Here is an 18427-nt window from a genome sequence, read left to right as displayed (position 1 = left end):
CAGAAAGAAACCCACAGTCAACACGAGTCCACAGGACTTTTTGTCCTTCGAGACATCTGAATCATGATTTGGGAATGTGAAATAGAGACAGATTAATATTCAGAATTTGATTACATTTTTGCCATTCATTTACACTAAAGCTGTGAGGAAAATTCACCCTGAGATGGATGTCTGTTATTGATAAAGGGAGATGTTGTTCACTCTGAAAGTACAGGCTACAGGATTTAATGACATCTGTGAGCTTAAACTGCAAATTGCCACTCATGATGGTGTGTGCTTAAAATGTGAAACTACAGCATCTTCAGATATAAACTGCATCTTCTACTGTCATGGAAACGCAATTAATATTACTTTCACACGATTCAACACCGATGAGACGATGGATTCAGATGCTGTTCTCTGATCTCTGAAACTGAGCCAATAAATAAAACATTTTTAATCAAATAATGTTCATCTGCAACACACAATATTAAAATTTTGTTGAATGAAATTAACTGACAAGAGTCACCTACCAAAGCCCCCCCCCCTTTTTTTTAAATCAGAATTCCAAATAAAATAGCTCACATTTACACAAAAAATTTGATTTTTTTCTGTTGTTTTCCACTTTTCAATCAAGTTTCATTAAATCTGTCACAGTAGTTTTTGCCTGATCATTTAGACATTTAGGCCCCAACAGAACCCTGATGTCTGCATCATTTAGGCCATTTCCTCATTCATAGAAATCTTTTGGCTCTCGTTCACACACCAGCTCTGCTCAGATGGAACCAGGCAGCGTAACCAAGCTGTTTTTACAGCAGCACCCCATCCAAGTTCTGCTTTCTCCTCAGAAAAGTGCCCTCCAACTTCGTTTCTGTGGACAGCTTAATACATGCCCACCCCTGACGCTAGTGTCTTAGTTATTCCTTTTCAGATTAAACCATTGTGTTCTGAAACAATGCACGCTTGGTCCTTTGGTGGCCAAAAAGCACTTGCTCTTTACCATGAATAAAAATCTCTACTTCGTATGAGGTTAACTGAAAAATTGCCACCATTCATGACATTTTTAGAGGACTCTTACTCTACTTTTAAGGCCCAAAGCCCTACTGTGCAATTTGCAACTTAAAATGTGCAAATTTGATTTAGGAAAAAAAGAAAGTAATTTTACTGGTGAGCTGTATAACAGCTGCAGATGAATATAAAATACAGTAAAAAAAAAGAAAGAAAAGTGTCCTTACTATAGTTCCACAGACTGTCTGCTTATTCTATAACCTTCAGATGCATAAATACAGAGTTAGGACTCAGAGTGGTAGCATGTAAAGTGGAAGTATGATCATACGAGCCTGTGTAAAAGGAGGAGAGGTGATGTAGTGGCTGATGTTTACCACCTGTGCAAAGTTTCCTTGGGAAAATGATAAGAAGTCTGGTAACTGCCAGCTGTGTAAGGGAGTTCTGGGTATAAATCAGGACATTTTGAGAATAACATACTCCCCAGTAAGCTTGTCCGAGGATAAGCTCAAAATTACGCACACACCATGTCCGGGCTTTGTGCTCAGTGATGGGAACATGCAACATCTTCAAGGTCACTAAGAACAGGCAGATTCTACTTAACGAAGACCACACCCTTAGTAAGTCAGAGATTTTGGGGAATCCGGGCTTGACACGTCTCTCCAGGCTTGATGCATCATTCTGTAATTCTGATACGGACCTGGTTGACATTGAAAGGTTTCTGTGTTCGACCAAGTCTGTGTCAGCAGAGTTCTTCCTGCATCATCTACACACACACAGGCAGTCTGAAGGCGACCATCCCCGATACACCACAGTGACATTAGAAATAACATTACCCAAACATTCTGTATTCCAAATGCAGACTTAAAGGAGCATTCGTAGTTTAAAAAGCTTTGACAGAAGTGTCATTTGCCAACATGACGCACATCCTGCAGGAGTCTCACAAGAGTTTTAAAAGAAAAAAAACTAAAACCCCAAATGAGTTGAGTTTGGACGACTCTTATTGGATATTTAAGGCAGAACAAGCTGGTGTCTCTCATCAACATGAGCATCAAAAACTAAAAATGGACAAATGAAATATCAAAGAATAATATCTGCTGTAGTTTATCAAAGGCATTCAGTATATATCAAGCATTGATGTTAGTCAGTGAGCACCTGTGCAGCTCCTTATTCATCCGATCATATGGGAGCAGTTCAATGCAACAGCTAATGCTAAGAAACACCAACCTCCTTACACCAAAGGAGTAAATGTGCAGCTGGAGACACCTTGTTGATGAGAAGCCTGAAAAATGGTCAGTTCGTGGCCACCTAACCTCTCCTGTCTGACATCCCGCTCCCTGCATCTAGCTGAAAATAAATGAATGATTGCAAGCTGGAGTCCTTCACGTGTGAAAAAGTCTCTCACTGATCTTTGTTAGCTGTTTGGTCTTTACTAAAAGCCATCAAACCTTTCAGAGGTGAAATCAAGGTAAACCTAGCATTATCATCCCGTTAGCAACTGAAATTGTTGTCAGTTCAAAGGTTAGTTTTACTTTTATATTTCTAATATTATCGAATTTGACAAAAAGGGACACAAAGTGATTAATTAACATTTCATACTTCAACTTGCATGCAACCTTGTATGATTTGGCTTCATTTCTATCTGCTTCAGAATCACTTGCTGGTTCAAACGTACTCTGGTGAATTATCCCAATATTTGATGATTAGTTAGAGGATGCTGTCGGGCAGAGATGTGGACAGATTAGTATATTCATGAATCACCCATTCATTGAATGAGGAAAAAGCCATTATTAGCATCAATTATTAAACACATGCATTTGATGATTGATCAATAACTGCCTGAGACAGACTTACTCTTGAATGAACACATTAAAAAGACAATTAAAACATGTTTGGAAAAAAGAAAATCTGAATTCTTTGTACCGATTTATATCTGTTTGATTTATTATCTCTTACTCTTTCATTGCAAAGGTTATTGATTACACCACATCTGGAAGTAATGTTATAATTACAATTCATTTGAAAAAGAATTGCCCTTACTGGCTCTATGGAGAAGGCAGTGGCAGCTAACAGAAGCCGTGGGGAGCGAAAGATTAAGCATCTTTCCAAACGACGCGCCAGCCGAGTCGATGCTTGTAGTGATGAAGGCTTAAAGACCGATCCCGACTGTGGTCTCTCTAATCACTACACAATCACTACCCTGCTGCTGCAACTTCAGGAAAAAGGCACGTGGCAAAGTGTTGCAGCAACAGAATTGTAATATTTGACTTTATTTGTGTGATATTTGTGCTCCCAAGAAATGAACTAATTAAGTGAAGCAGAGGGAATGAGATAAAAAGACCAGAAGACACACCGATCAGTACAAATCTAACAGGGAAAGTTTTCAGATTTAAAGCCTCTGCACTGTGCAGAGTTTCTATATGAAAGTTTATGATTAATGCACACAGCCTGCTCCCAGCCTGTTCCCCGCTTCTGACATTATAAATATGCTATCGGAGATCACAGATACACCTATAAAGCATCATAACTGATGATGTTGCCACCATGGGAACCGTCTTCCTCTGTTTCCCTAATCCATTGTTTGCATCTGTAGTGGCTGTTATTGAACAGGGTGTTATTTGGTTGTAGAATCATGAAAATGTTCCACAATATCTTACAAAAACAGCAAATATAGTGCATTTGTGTCTACTAAAAGGCTTGTTTTTTGGTTTTGAAGAACCATAAAACTGCAGGATTGCTAAAAGCTCTGTAGGTGTGATCACAGTATTGTAATTCCAGTTCCAGTAGCTGACCCGACTCTTTGGCTTTATTGGATTCAGGTTGATCAATATAAGCGTTTAATCAAAAAGCACGTTTTCATTATGTAAGTTCACTAATGACTGGCTTCACCTGCTGTCAACAATGACTTTAAGATGACTGATTGCAACATGTACAGGGTGCTGATATTCATCATGTGTCACGAGCTCTTCCCCTTCATTGCTTTGTGCATGGAGGCATAATTGTTGTGCACAGAATTTATCTACGACACACTCGTCTCATCAGGACCTCCCACAGAAAAGAAGTGGTTTACTCTGTAAAAGACAGGAAACAAAGCTGACACATTTATTCTTTCCCTGTTAATAAACTAACCCAATATTTGCTCTTTGACACTCAACTCAAACTTTTTTCATAAAGCCCTTTAAAAACAAAGTGCTGTACATGAATAACCTAATTATTCATCTGGCCAAGTCCTTCCTCAGCTTGATCATAAGCCTCAGTATGAATGTTGCTTTTTTTAATACTGACAAAGTTAATTATAGTCCACTGAACAGATGACCTTTAGCCTTTTCTTTAGTGCATCAGATGTACAACTCACAGCTTGTGCACCATGAGATAGATTTGTGTGATTTTTCCTGACCCCTTGTGTCTTTAGGTCACTGAAAGACAACAACACTTCTGTGACCCAGTTCTTCTTCACTTTGGTTACCCAGAGGAATACTAAGTGAGAATGGTGGCTGGATAAAAAAAAACAGTCTCAGAGTTTTCAGCAGACTGCTCAAGGAGAAAAAAGAAGAAGAATTAGATCAAATAAGACTGTAAGGTTCATGTTCCCTCTCTTGCATGAATGTGATAACAGCTGGTTATCTTACCCTGACTACTGCTCAGCCACATAGCTGAATGTGAATATCTAAATCAATAAGATAAAATTATGGAAATGTCAGCAAAAAGATAGGTACAAAGGCAAGGATAATGAGCTCTAATGGTCCAGGGTGCCTGATCGGGCGTGACTTTTGGCAACTGACACCTCAGAGGATGTGATCAGGGCTTTCCACTGTTGACTAATTTTGATTGATCATCTTTTGCCTTATACTGGTCAAGGTGAAAACTGCCATTTCATAAATTTCATTTCATATTTGATTTGAGAACATGTTGAAATATCGTCAGGGCTTTGTTTGTGCATCTCAAAAATAACAAAAAGTGACATTTAAATATCCTGCAAGTGGCTAATGTTTCCAAAGAGGAAATGCATAATTGCTTGATCACTCAGAGCTCACAACTGCAGAGGGAATTATACTGTAATGAAACCTTTTACCACAGAGGTGATAGAGTTTGAGTTTGTTTTTCCTTTTCTGTTAAATCATCCTCAAATGTCATGAAAGGGTGGTTGATTTGAGGTGTAATGAGTTAGCTGTAATGACTGCAAGTTGTGCCCATGTGGTTATGTGTCATTTAGTTTTCAAGCTGGTAGCACATTGATAATTCACTGAGAAAAGACAAATATTCACATAATAACTTTCAGGTCTTCATGTTTTTGTGACACAGCGCTGACGATCGGACACAGATCAACGATGATAAAAGGCGACGCTTCAGACTGATGAGAGCTTCTGTGAAAATCAAATCAAAAAGTCAACAAAAAATCTGGATAATGAGAATTCACTGCCAACCACCAAATATGACAAAGCAGCCACTGAAGAAGTGGCTTTAAACAATGGTCCACGAACACAACAAAACGAGTATTACAAAAGAATTTAGAAGTTTTATTTGAATCATTTCCAAAAACTGTGAGGATAAAGCATTAAAACAAGTTGAAATTATACAAATCCATGGGTTCGACCATTAAGGCTGAGGCAGGAAGACATTTTTTGGCGAAAAAAATCTATAATCGTCGATCATCATATTGTAATTCAAGTGGTCTGTTAGGAAAATAAACTTCCAGGCTTCAGAGCATCCAGTCTGTGGCAGGAGCAGGTGGTTATAAAAGTGAGTCCAAACGTTGGAGGCGTGTCATGTGTTAACAGCTGGTGCCACAAAATGCCAACACAGTCTCATTCTCAGCTTGTCGCGTGCTTGTATTAGAGCAACAGTAGTAAAGGTGCATATGTGCAGTTGAGCCTCCTGCAGCAGTATGTGATGCTGAGGCCGTGCGACAGGAAAACATTATCCGATAGTGCAAGGTTATCAATAAGAAACACGGTAAGTTGTAAGAGAGGAGGGGATAGACGCCTGACTCCAACCTTTCCACAGCTGTTTTTTCTGGATTTCTTCTAACTGCTGATTCGGGAAATCTATGTTTTAAAAGATCTTCACCAACATGTACTCTGTTTCCATGACGGCGCCACCTCTGAGTATGAGAGTACCAGCCCACAGCTGACACTATGGAGGGTACCCTCTGTGTTTAAAACTGATGCTGTCAGCCAAGTGTCAGAAGTGGGAGTGTGAAACAGGTCAGGTTAACAGGATGGCAAATTCCATCCAAGGTGGTGTTAACCACACCACCACTTCTATGAAATAGGCTCATTGATTTATACACGAGCGGCAACTGAGTCTTGTTCTTGTTTTTCAGGTAACACCAGCAATTTCTGGTGCCTGTTTCTGACCAAACAGAGACGGGGAACAAAAATAGCAAAGAATAAGGCGGCTAAATGTTGGTTTTGTTCAGGGGAGAAAACAAAAAAGGCTCTCTTGTTTAAAAGTCTTGCTTCGGTCCTGTGTAATCGGCAAGTTTGTTTCATGGCTGAAAGGATTTGCCAGTGTTGACACAAAATTAATTACGTCTGTTGTCACACTCTTTTTGACAATTTCATCATTCTTTCTTTAATTACGCTTTTCTGTGTAGACAGCTGTTGCATCTTTCCCTGCAGGTACAGCCACCACGAGTCTGTCTCTCTCTACAACTGCAAACATGCACGTACATTTCCCTTCTTAGAGCAGCCAATAGCAATGCCTCTGGCTGACAAGACCTGTGATTGGGCAAACACACCCGTCACAGTGTGAAAATTTCTGCAAGCAGAAACATCCCACAAGCGTGCGGTAGCGTAGTTCTCCTGCCAGACCATTTGGACCACAATTTGCTATTGATTTATCATTCAATTTAAACAAAATGGTTTAATTTTGAAAAGATTAAATAGATTTTATCTTAGATTCTTTCTCTCAGTGCTGCCATGATTTATTTTACTGCACTCCTTTCTCAATCGGAACAAAACAGAGTGTGAATTTTAAACATTTACAAGCTGTTGACTTTAAATGTGGCTTCAAAAGATTGTTAACCTCATTCTTTTGTAACACATGTAACTGCTTAGCATGAATTGTTCAACACTTCTGTGTCACAGTATCACTCCCCTCAAAGCAATAGTGCCATGTGCCACATTTGGGTGGATGATATCTCAGAAAGCATCTCTAGATTAAAGACTAATTATGCAACTCTTATATTACTCTTATCGTTGCCTCGCTGTCTCCTCCTAATTTCCTCCCCTCTCCTCTAACCTTGTTATAATCCCATCTCTCTTTTTTTCTTCTTTTTGAGAAGAATAAATGCATCACTTACTCTCATCATGTTGAAATAATAAAGGTTTCATCCTCTCTGGAGAATAGTCTGCAGAGAGAGGAGCAGGGCAGCCGTCTCCGTTAACAAAATGAACCTTGAAATGTTGTATCTTAATTGAAATGATAACTCTATTGTTGAACCAGGTTTTATCAGGATACAGATGCAAAATAATGTAAAAAAAAAAGTGATTATGCGTTTGTGTTATCTCAAGCCACGTTCACTGCACACAGTAATTGTAAGTTATAATTTTGTGCCCGCAGCACCGTCACAATTCCTCTTTTCAGTGATGGCTTATGTTTCCTCGTAGTGCATCGAGTCATCCCACCAAGAACATTTTGGATTAGAGGAGTATTGCCACTGAGACAGTTCTGACAACCTGATAGCACATCGGTCACACACATTCCCTCACAGCTACAGACTCACTCACTTTCTCTCTGTCAGACAAGGGTGTCAGCCAAATGGTGCTATTTACTGGAGCAGGACTGGCACTTCTCCAGACCATGGGGGTAGCAGGCTTGGCAACGCAGATCACTGATGGACTCATTGAAGCGGTTCGCCAGCATGGACAGCTTGCTACCGTGACACAGGGAGCAGGGAGCACAGCCCGAACCGCCACAATGCTGGCAGCTGTTGGCCTCCTGGAGGCAGAAGAAACACATTAGAGGAGGTGGAAGAGAGGAACTGTGAGGTGAGACAAAGGGTAAAAGAGGTGGAAATGGTGAGAAAGAGGTGGGGCACACAGAAACCGATGCAGCTGAGAAGGATGCTAACAGTTCTTCAGAGAGGGAAAGTCATTTCTGATTGGTCACCAGAGGTGTTTTTTGTTTTATAGCCAGTTGACCAATAGTGCAAATCTGACCGTGATGAGCTGTGTGTAATCAACAAAATGGGAACGGGATAGTTAGTCCTATGCTTTTATGGCTGCAACAAAATACAGCCAGGAAATACAGAAAGGTTCAGTCAAGTTTTGGTTTTTCATAAAAAAAGGAAACAGTTTTGTGTAGCAATAAGGAAAGAAAGAAGATGAACAAGTGGAGTTTGGGCAACAAAAGTAAACTCTAAGAAAAGATAGATGGCCAACTTTAAAAAAAGAAAAGAGCTGTGAATGAACTATTTTTCATGGGCAGAGAAAATGAGAAAATAACCAAAGAGATGAGAAAAGGACGAAGGGAGATGTTTGGGGAAAGAACGGTAATCAGCCAGGGGGGTAAAATGGAGGGAATAATAGGGATCTGGATATTCTCGCTGGTTTGCAAGTGGCAGGCAGATGCTTCAAGGGCAGAGGAAAACCGTGGACTCATCAGTATCTGTTCACAGGTGACAGATAACACTAGGACAATGGGTTAGTGATTGTTGCTGCAGGAGGGGAGGCACAAGGAACAGAAAAAACGGGCTACAAATAAGGTGGCAGATCCAAGGAAAGACGAAGGAGACTGTCAGATGAAACATCAACAGATGATCCTATAAAAAATGAAAAAATGTAAAGGGTTGAAGGACAAGTGAGAAAACAGAAATGGGGTGATAAAAACCCAACCACACAACCGAGAACAATTTGGCTACGGATCATTACCTTGGTATCTGTGTCGCTGATCTGGTTGCCCTCCTTCTCCACCCCCTCCTGTGTGTAAAGCGCTTTAGTCCTCCTCCTGCTCCCCCTGTCCCTGACCTTTGGGCTCTCCTCCGAGTCCACCGGAGGCACTGAGCGGTGCCGCAGCATTTCAGGCTTTTTTGGGGGCGCCCTAATGATGCGCAGATTGCTGGTGTAGATGATTATCTTGCCAAAGTCTAATACAGAGGACTGACAAAAATTGATGCGTAAGATAGTCTTGAATCTGTTCACACACATCTTTTGTATCCTAAGTTTGAGTTACTTTCTATAGCGTTTCACTTCAACACTGAGCAGCGTGCCCACGTGATGCTGTGGGCTTTATGTGGGGGTGTGATGAAGGTTTCAAGTTGATTCCTGCTGAAGAGTCACATTCCTTGTCAAAACACAACATACTTTGTAGCTAGAGTTGTTATGGCCTAATGAGGCTTCTGGTGGCTGAAAAATGGAGAATCATTCTTTTTCTGAAAACAAAGACTTACTTAATTATCCAGATTGTAAAATCCGATATTCAAGGCTGTCATCGATAGCAGAATGTTTCATGTTTGTGTTATTTTGTCATTAATCAGGATACAGTTGGCTGCCTTTGGGAATAAACAACCACAGATAATAGGCACATATGTCACCAGTGACTTAGTAATTATAAATCACTGAAATTCTTCACTTTCAAAACGTATCTCTTTGGTTAATCTCTGTTACTGTACAGCTGAAATCATACAGCCACAGTCATTAAACAGCCACCGTGCCATCCTTTACACCAAATGCCCTCAATGGATAAACTAGCACTAGATTGCTGGCTTCCAATTGTAAACATAATAAGTAGTGAGTTGGTCACCAGGGCCAAGCATTTGTTTGGAAGATAAAAGAATAAAAGTGACATGAGAGCAGCAGGCGGTGCTCTGACGCTGACCTCCCTCTTAGCCCGCCACGCTAACGACAGCCGCTGCCACAGCAGCTCAGTAAAAGCATCAAATAAAAAAAGTTTTTGCTGATGTTGCTCCACAATTCTGTCTGTGTAGCATGGAGCTGATGCTTTAATTACCCTCGTCGATCTCTATTTTAAGCGTGGATTACTGGTTTTGTTCCACATAAGCACCAAGCAGTGGTTAAATGATTTTCCTACAGCCGATGGTTGTCTGTACAGTCAGACATTTTAGGCAAATCCCATCTGGCCCCCTCCGTTTTTGAGTATTTTAAATGGTTTGTACCTTGTGACAAGTCCTATCTTGATAAATTCCAGTTATTAAAACTGCACTGGTGTACTACACTTTAATTAAGACTAGGGTGCAAGGGGGCCATGCCTTGCGGGCAGACTGGGCAATTAGCATTCAGACTTGGGGCAGGACCTGTAGTAGCACAGGTAAAAAGGGCAAAGACAGAATTAATCTATCAGTGTCAAAATGAGGACAACTCTGAACAGATTGTCTGCAGCTGGAAAGGGAAAAGTTCCACATAGACAGCACTGGGATGGTTTTGGTGCACCTCATTGTTCCCTTTGTCTTCCTCCATAATTCCAAGTCTGTCAGTCAACAATAATAAAGCTTCATCATTAATTTAATGACTAAATTCATTTGACAATTTGTTGTTTTATGAGGTCGTAGCAATCTAATAGACATTTTAATCAAAGAAAACAGCCTGTGAGTGAATTTTGTTGGTTCGAGCTCATTTAAACAGACAGTTCCTAAACTTCAGACAGACTGAACTGACTCTTTGAAATCGGTTTGGCTGTAACTCTTTAGATTTATAGAAAAATTCAGCTTGTTCAAAATCAATGGGATGCACTGCATACCTTGCTGTCTTCCTCTGCGTCGTCAGTCTTGTTGGCAGCAGCCTTGTAGCTTCCCATTCCTCTGTATACGTTGATTCTTTGGGCAATGAGCCCTGTTGGAGGATATACACCTGAGAACAGAATAAAACATTTTGTCAGAATATAGAGTGAGAATATATAGCAGAAACTTACTTTATCACTGGCACGCTGATGTACAGTGAGCAAACTTCCCCTCCTTGTTCAGCCACTTCCATCAGTTTCTGTTTCTGACAAACTAATGCAGAGCTCGAGGGACAGCTTTTCAATTTGAGCAGATAAAGCTTAAAGTTTTTCCTTCAAAACAGGAAAAGAAAAAACACAAGACTGCAGGTGTAATAAAATTGATAAAATGAAATACAAATAAGATGCAGCAACAGTGGGACCCACTGGCCAAGATTAAAATGACATGAAGCTCATTAGGTGGGAGCTCCATTGCTCAATAGATTTTAATGAGTCTAATCTGTTTATGTAAATAATTAACTCATCATTTGTCAAAGCTGGCCAATTCCCAGACATGATCAATTTCACAGAATTCAATGGGTGTCAATTAGCTCTTAATTAATACCAGTTTATTAATGCTGGTTCGTTATGTACACCAAAACATGAGAAATTACAGTGATATAGGTCAGCTTTTCCAGCACTCTTGCTTTAAACTCTAATAGAGTAGTCAACACGTTTTTTTAATCATCTTTACTTTTTCTTTTGCTAGGAAGAAACTCCAGTTATAAATAGACCAGCCAGTCAACAGCGAGCTGAAGTCCTTAAGAGATTTTTTTCCTCATATTTTACATCGCTGCAGCCAGTCTTTTCACATTCTACTTGAAATGCTTTGAGTGATGGACGTCGTTTCAACCAAAGGAACTTTGTACTTTCAGTCCCATGGATTTCTTTTAAATCAACTAAATAACTGCTTCTATAAGAGTTGTTTTTGTTGCTGAAGTAATCTAAACTTGTCATTTTTGGTATCGGTACAACATTGTGAATGACACGCAAGTGTTGGGACATGTCCTGACTTTTCTGGGTTTCATTAGACATACGTGTGTGTGTGTGTGTGTGTGTGTGTGTGTGTGTGTGTGTGTGTGACGTGTACATCCATAAAATCCCTCAATGTAACAGTGGTTTTTCAGAAGATGTGTATCGGACTGCTAGTGACAAAATGATTTACCCACAGCTGCTAATGAAAAGATAAAGGGACACATGTCCAGCTGTTGGGGTGCACAGCTTAGGGAGTTAGACATTTAACCGTGGTTTGTGAGGACCGTGTTTGATCCTTGGTCGTACATGTTTTTCATGCAGTTTAGCTAGAATTTAACATTTTACTTTACAAATTTGAAAAACCCATAAATGACGTCCCCCTAATTAAAAGGATCCTCACGCAAAAACATGTCAGATGGTCTGAGGGGACTTTGTGTGGATGTCTCAGGGACGCTTTTTTTGTTTGTTCGGAAATAACAAGGAAACAATCAGGTTTATTTCTGTGATTCACTGCTTTGTTGTCACGATCTACGCTCTCTCTAGTTGTCAATTCTGTAGCCCCTCATGTACGTGAAACATTTTCTACAAAAAGCTTTTCTCTTAGATTAGTTTATTGAAACCATGGGTTGTTCTTCAGTTTGTTTGACAAGCAGACCCCCAAGGGATACTGATGTTCAGTTTTATATATGATTAAGCTAATTTTCATACAAATATCTGTTTTTTGTGGCTCCAAAATCAAGTTCAACTCAGCCTCAGGACATAACGTCATCTCAAGCTAAGCTAAGCAACTGCTAGCAGCCTTATTTTTTCCATTAAGGCTGCTAAAGATATGAGATGAGATGGGGTATCAACCTTCTTGTTCCTAATAGCACATTTACCAGCATGGTAAACTAATCCATAACACATTACTTACATGTTCATGCTTTGAATAATTATAATTTTAGGCAAAAGATTTTACTAGCATAGCTTAATGAATTAGCATTTTACCCTCATTAATGCGCATGTTCAGAGCAGCACTTTTAATGATCCACCACATACTGCTACATGCACATTAAGGACTGCAATAATCAAATTTTAGATCATTTTCTTTATGCATACTGGATATATCTGCCCACAATAATAAACAGTGCACAAATAAGCTACAGCTGCACAATAACATAAAAAAAACACCTGATTGTTCCCCATGTGCGTCCTCAAATCCACAAAGCTGCTCCATCTCGAGGTGGCTGGGAGGGATTTTACGGTGGACGAAGCTGTGAGGATATTTCTCCTCAGGACTGTCCAGCTCCTGGCCATCCTCATACACATGCTTCAGTACCCGGCCGCTGTAGGATGATGCCAGCTTGAACCGCACCTGCAGTTAGGTGTAATGTTTCAATTCTGCTGCTCAATAGGTTTCTCATATTTTAAAAGAGAAAACCATCAGCAGTCACACTACAGTGTTGCATCAGCAAAGCTCGCTGTCTTAGAGCAGAGGAAGACTTGTGAGTAGAAAACTGTGCTGTTTGATATGACAGCAGGAATACACGCCAACATCTGCAGTATGTCAACATACAAACTAACATTCTGTCTCTTCCTCTCAGCAGTTTCACAAAATCAGTATAGATGACAATTCTGAGCCATAATGTGAAGGACTGAACAATATTTCAGAATTTCTACTTTCTAAACTGAAAGACTTTTATCCGAAATGATCCGAGCACATATATTGTTCAACATGAAACCTTTATAAAAAGTAATTAAAGCTAAAAGACCCATGAATAACTTACCTTTCTGGGCTTGGTGCCTTCATAGTGCTGGTTCAGTTTTCTCTGGAGTTCCTCCATTCTGGATGACTGAGGAGGGAATGCAGAGAGAGTGTCAGTCCATCTAAGAAACTCCTCACTTGGGGTGAAATTACATCAGCTGGAAGAAATGAGGTTTGGATGGATGGAATACAGATTGAATTGATATACAGCTCGGTGAAAGAAAGGCTGACTGAAGAGATGTCTGTAACGAGTAGGAGGATGTTAAAGATAGAATGAAAAAGCTCACTGTGTCCTGCCTCTTGAGTTTGAGAGGCACCTGCTGTTTTAAAGGACCCACCTTTCCAGTTCTCCGTACTAAATTATTCACAACTAGATCATGTGTGAAAGGGTGGTTGAGAAACCAGAAGCCCCATCATCAAATAATTATGATGACTGAAATAGATTGTATTTGGAGGCTATGAGCAGTTCTTTGTTGCTGCGTGTTCAAGGGAGAGAAACAGGCAGTACGTGCACGTGGGTGAGTGTGAGTTGTAGGACTGCTTGTCATTGGACTGGAAAGTACATCAGTACCAGGAGGTAAATATGACCTTTGATGTTTCTGTGGATATAGTATATATATATATGTATATATATCACCTATATATACTATTATATAAATATAGATATAATAGTTTTTATGGGTGACATTCTTTGTGTTGTACATATACAAAGTAAGCAATTTGAGGATCTTTGACCACCTAATCTAAAGACTCCTATGGGTTTAATATCCCACCACAACCCAAAAGAAACACTTTTCTGTACAAGATAGTTGGTACATTGACATGGGCGCCAATATTCAGACATTAACCCGATGAATGTGTTACCTTAAATATGACCCAGTCCCATGTCAGTAGCATTTGGTGATCAGCTCAACCCCAAACAGCTACATTCAGAATAAGAAATAATGAAATGAAGCTATGTGGAGCACTCAGATTTTGGCATTTCCCTCCTAATTATCCTCGGAGAGAGTTCACCGAGTTATTCCAGTGGCAGTAGATATGCCAACTCTGCGATGTGATGTCATCAGCAGGTCACAAACACAACACCCAACACATTCATCGATCTCTGGAGATGTCACACGTCTTCCTCTCTGCTGCACTTTCCTGCAGTTTGACAACTGTTCCACCAGAGAAATTAAAACAATGGATTTTCTTATGTGATGCCCCCCAACCTGAACAGCGTCCATTATTCAGTGGCAACCTGTGATCAAAAAGACTTCGAGATGGGCTCAGGACACTCAAGAAAATCTGAGGGGTTTGTTTTGAGGCCACTGACTGGAATACATTATTTGAGCCACTTGGAGAAGATATTACCACCACCACGAGTGTGTGACAACCTATATCAGCTTCGACCCCTTCAGGACAGTGAGGTGCTTCCCCAATGAGAAGCCTCGGGTCACCGGTGACCTGAAAAAGTTGCTTAACTTAAAGGAAGACGCCTAAATGGAAGGGAGGTGGGGATTTTTTGAGGATAGCTCAAAAAGTACATACTGTACTTCAGCTAAATTAAGGTAAAAGAGGATCATACTGATGTAAGTCTGGACAGAGCCAATTAACTTTCTCAATATGATGATTTCAGATCAGGATTCAGCATGCTCCTCTGCTGCCTCCAGCAATACAAACCTACACTCGAGCAGAACCTTCAGCTTCCCACACCTCAGTCGTGCATCTGAGCAGCCTCCTCCCACACCAGGACACACAGAGCAGACTGTGCTTCTTAGAAAACTTAGGTCCTTCAATATCTACATCAAGTTGTTGCATACCTTTTATAAGCCTGTGGTGGAAAGTTAAACATTTTTGTTGGGGTAACAGCATCAGAGTCAGGGACTCATTGAAATAGAACAAGCTGATAAAGGGGGACTGCTGCTCTGGAGCCCCTGGAGCTGATTAAGCAAAGAAGAATGCTGCAAAAGCTGCTGAACAATGGTTCTTTGTTGCAGTGCAGCTTCTCCAGGTCAGCAGCGAAGATCATTACAGGTCATTTCTGCCAACAGCAATAACTCTTTACAATTACTTCTTTTTTACAGTGACTAATGACAATATTTTTGTATTTTATTCTTGATGCTGCAAAATAATTTCCAAATTGGGGATTATTAAAGAGTTATTCAAGCCATTCATTAATGCCGTCCATGCCAACCAGGCCAGTGCATCACAGACCTTAAGCAGGATCCAAGATCACAGATCAGACAAAAAAGATATGCAAAATGTACTTTCCAGCAAAGCTAAAACAGGAGAAAGCTCCTCAGATCCAGACATTAAATCGATGTGAATCATGTCAAACATATCTGTGATTTACAGAATGTGGTACCACCTCTGTGAGGCATCAGCACTTAATCTTCAGCCTTTAAAGTAAAACGCAGTAAAACTGATGTTTGCACCTTTACCCAAAGTAAAAGTGAAGAAAGACAAAAGAAAACAGCACATTCAAACTTAACTTTTTACTAATAAATCCTTCAAGAATTCATTGAAAATGTATTTTCGTTGTTGTTTTTTACCTTTGAGACATAAACATTAGTTTGTAAAAATGGACATTTACAGAAATATCAGTTTGAAATGAAGATATCTTTCTGTGAGCTCTCTGCAGCTCACAAGGTAACAAAATCTTTGTCATCAAACTAAAATCATGACCATGGACCTAAACATAAATAAATTTCTTACTCAGAAAAATGAACAAAGAAATGATACGCACATCTATTAACATATTTATGCAGATCTTGAGAATTTCAAGGAGAACCATGAAAAGCAAGTTCGACAATTATCTTCCAATTCAAATTTTAATAGCTGATCAAGTAGGGTAACTTTTTCCTGTCAGTAAACATTTTATCCTGTCAGGAGAAGAAATCCAAAGGTTAAATTCAATCCAGGCAACCCACTGAGCCATGACATTGTCATAAAGGGGCCAGTGTGTGCAATATCTGGACCATGAAGCTAAAGAAACTAAGAAAATGTAATCATTAAATTGTGTACCTTTAGGGATTGCCTACAGTAGCCCGTCAAAAAAGAACAAAAAGAAAACAAGCCTTCGAAAATCAAACGAATAAAAAGCAGAATGCTGTAAGTGGTTCCTAACTCTTGTTTTATTGCTACAAGAAATCTCTTAGGAAATAAAAATATAGACTTTCCAAATGGGTAGCACACTTGTAGAAGTCATAATTTTGAATTAGAACGTGAATATCTGTCAAATAATATCCATCCCCTAACACAACATTACGTTAAACGCCTTGTTAACTGTGTCACTGTCTCACTTTATGACCATTAGGCACGGTTATACAGGGCTAGATAAAACTAACACAGATAATCAGGATGTACTTAACATATAGAAAAACGATGGACAAGAGGAACCAATAGATTTGTGATCCATGTTCCAAATAAATTCGATAAACTTTGATAAGCAACAGATCCCCTTTAATGATTTTATCACATAAAACAATCACTCACAACCCTAATATTACTCTCTGTGACTCCCAGAATCGGCTCCTCTTGTCCTACTTGGTAACATGTGGTACTTTTAGTGTCTCAAAGTTCACAATTATCTGTTTTCCATTATGTAAATATGCTATACACGAACACAAATGAGTTATTCTATTTAGGCTCTTTGCTGTAACATTTCTTATTCATAGTTTAAAACCTCTTATGGCAATGGGAAGTCTTCTGCTTCTTTAAGAGTCAGTTTTATAGAGCAAACATAATCTAATAAATGAATGTCATTAACCCCCCACATGTAGAAATCAGTCTTACAATTACTGTTACAAATGCGTGTTATTAAACTGAGTGCGAATGGACAGTTTAAAAGAAAGAAAGTGAATCAGAGGGTGAGTACTGTGCACAGATAGATCCCCCCCACTCATCTCTTCTCTGATTGAGAGTCAGTTTAATCAGATTGCAGAACAAGCATGTATGGCTACTGAGGCGAAAAATTGTTTTGGGTGCATCATGGTGGAGGAACTGTTTAATGTACCAGGTTTCTCACTGCTTTCGGTTTAAGCAATTACCACTAAATCTGCCTCTCTGTCTCCACATTAACAGGTCATGTATATTCTATTATCCCCATTATCCCTCGCTCAACAGAATATGTATTATTAGCTTCATCACTCAAGTACAGAACATTCTCTATGCTAGCTATAGATGTTCAGCTAGTCCATCTTGGATGTCAGATGGTACAGATTGAAACTCAGAAATAATTGTTTTAGTTTCTCTGTTTGGATGATGGCACAGTTGGGCCCAAGTGCACGAGGCAAGCCTCATTAAGCCACAAATTTAAACCCAAATGGAAGTCTATCCTCCAGATGGTCTGTTGCAGTGTCTACACTACATGCAAACTGTAGCGGATGTGTAAATTAGAATCACTGTGTGTTGCATCCATGAGCCAGTAATGGGCATTGGCTTTACCCGTGTTGATAAATTATAAACCTGTAGCACACAGCATTAACGGGTGCTTGTTACCACAGACACTGTGCGTATGTACAGGAGCACATGTTTAATTATTTTCCCTCATAGGTCGAACAGTAGTTTGCCAAGTCTCACTGCGTATGCTCAGAAAATGTCCTAATTCCCACTTTTTTGTACTCTCCAAATTTCTTGTCTTCTATCTCTATGTAAAATCCCCAAAAGATATAACTCCTACATGTTAAACAATCCAATTACTTTGCTTGAACTCTTTCTGACACCCCGCCAAAATAAATTACACTTACATGGGTAGCACTTCTGATCAGGACACGAGGAAACAACGATCAGTAAAAATAAATTCAGTTTCTCCATAGAAGCTATTGTCCTGGAAGCAGATGGTTCTGGAAAGATGGATGAATGCGATGCACTGAATTTAACCATGAAATTACGTGATTACCACACACACAAAAAGGCAAGAACTTTGTCATTTCAAATTAAAAAACCTCAATTCCACATCTCTCTTAACTAATCTTTGGTTCCCCTTTTCGACTCCCTTGCTCTGCCCTCAGGCTGCTGACACAC

The 18427-nt window shown here is 39.7% G+C and overlaps 1 protein-coding gene across 1 annotated transcript; it reads right to left on the bottom strand.

Moving 5' to 3' along the window:
* Positions 1-5424: 5424 nt before the first annotated feature.
* LOC140279695 (glutaredoxin domain-containing cysteine-rich protein 2) lies at positions 5425-13659 on the bottom strand. Its single transcript, XM_072374856.1, has 5 exons — positions 13443-13659; positions 12847-13030; positions 10684-10793; positions 8859-9086; positions 5425-7926 (listed from the first exon to the last, which is right to left on the bottom strand). The coding sequence occupies exons 1-5, from the start codon at positions 13497-13499 to the stop codon at positions 7753-7755; spliced, it is 753 nt and encodes a 250-aa protein (XP_072230957.1). The 5' UTR covers positions 13500-13659; the 3' UTR covers positions 5425-7752.
* Between the last annotated feature and the right edge of the window lie 4768 nt (positions 13660-18427).

Source organism: Leuresthes tenuis, unplaced genomic scaffold, assembly GCF_036924035.1.
Source record: "Leuresthes tenuis unplaced genomic scaffold, fLeuTen1.0.hap1 SCAF_21, whole genome shotgun sequence".
Classification (NCBI taxonomy): Eukaryota; Metazoa; Chordata; class Actinopteri; order Atheriniformes; family Atherinopsidae; genus Leuresthes; species Leuresthes tenuis.
This window is presented reverse-complemented; position numbering and strand designations above follow the sequence as displayed.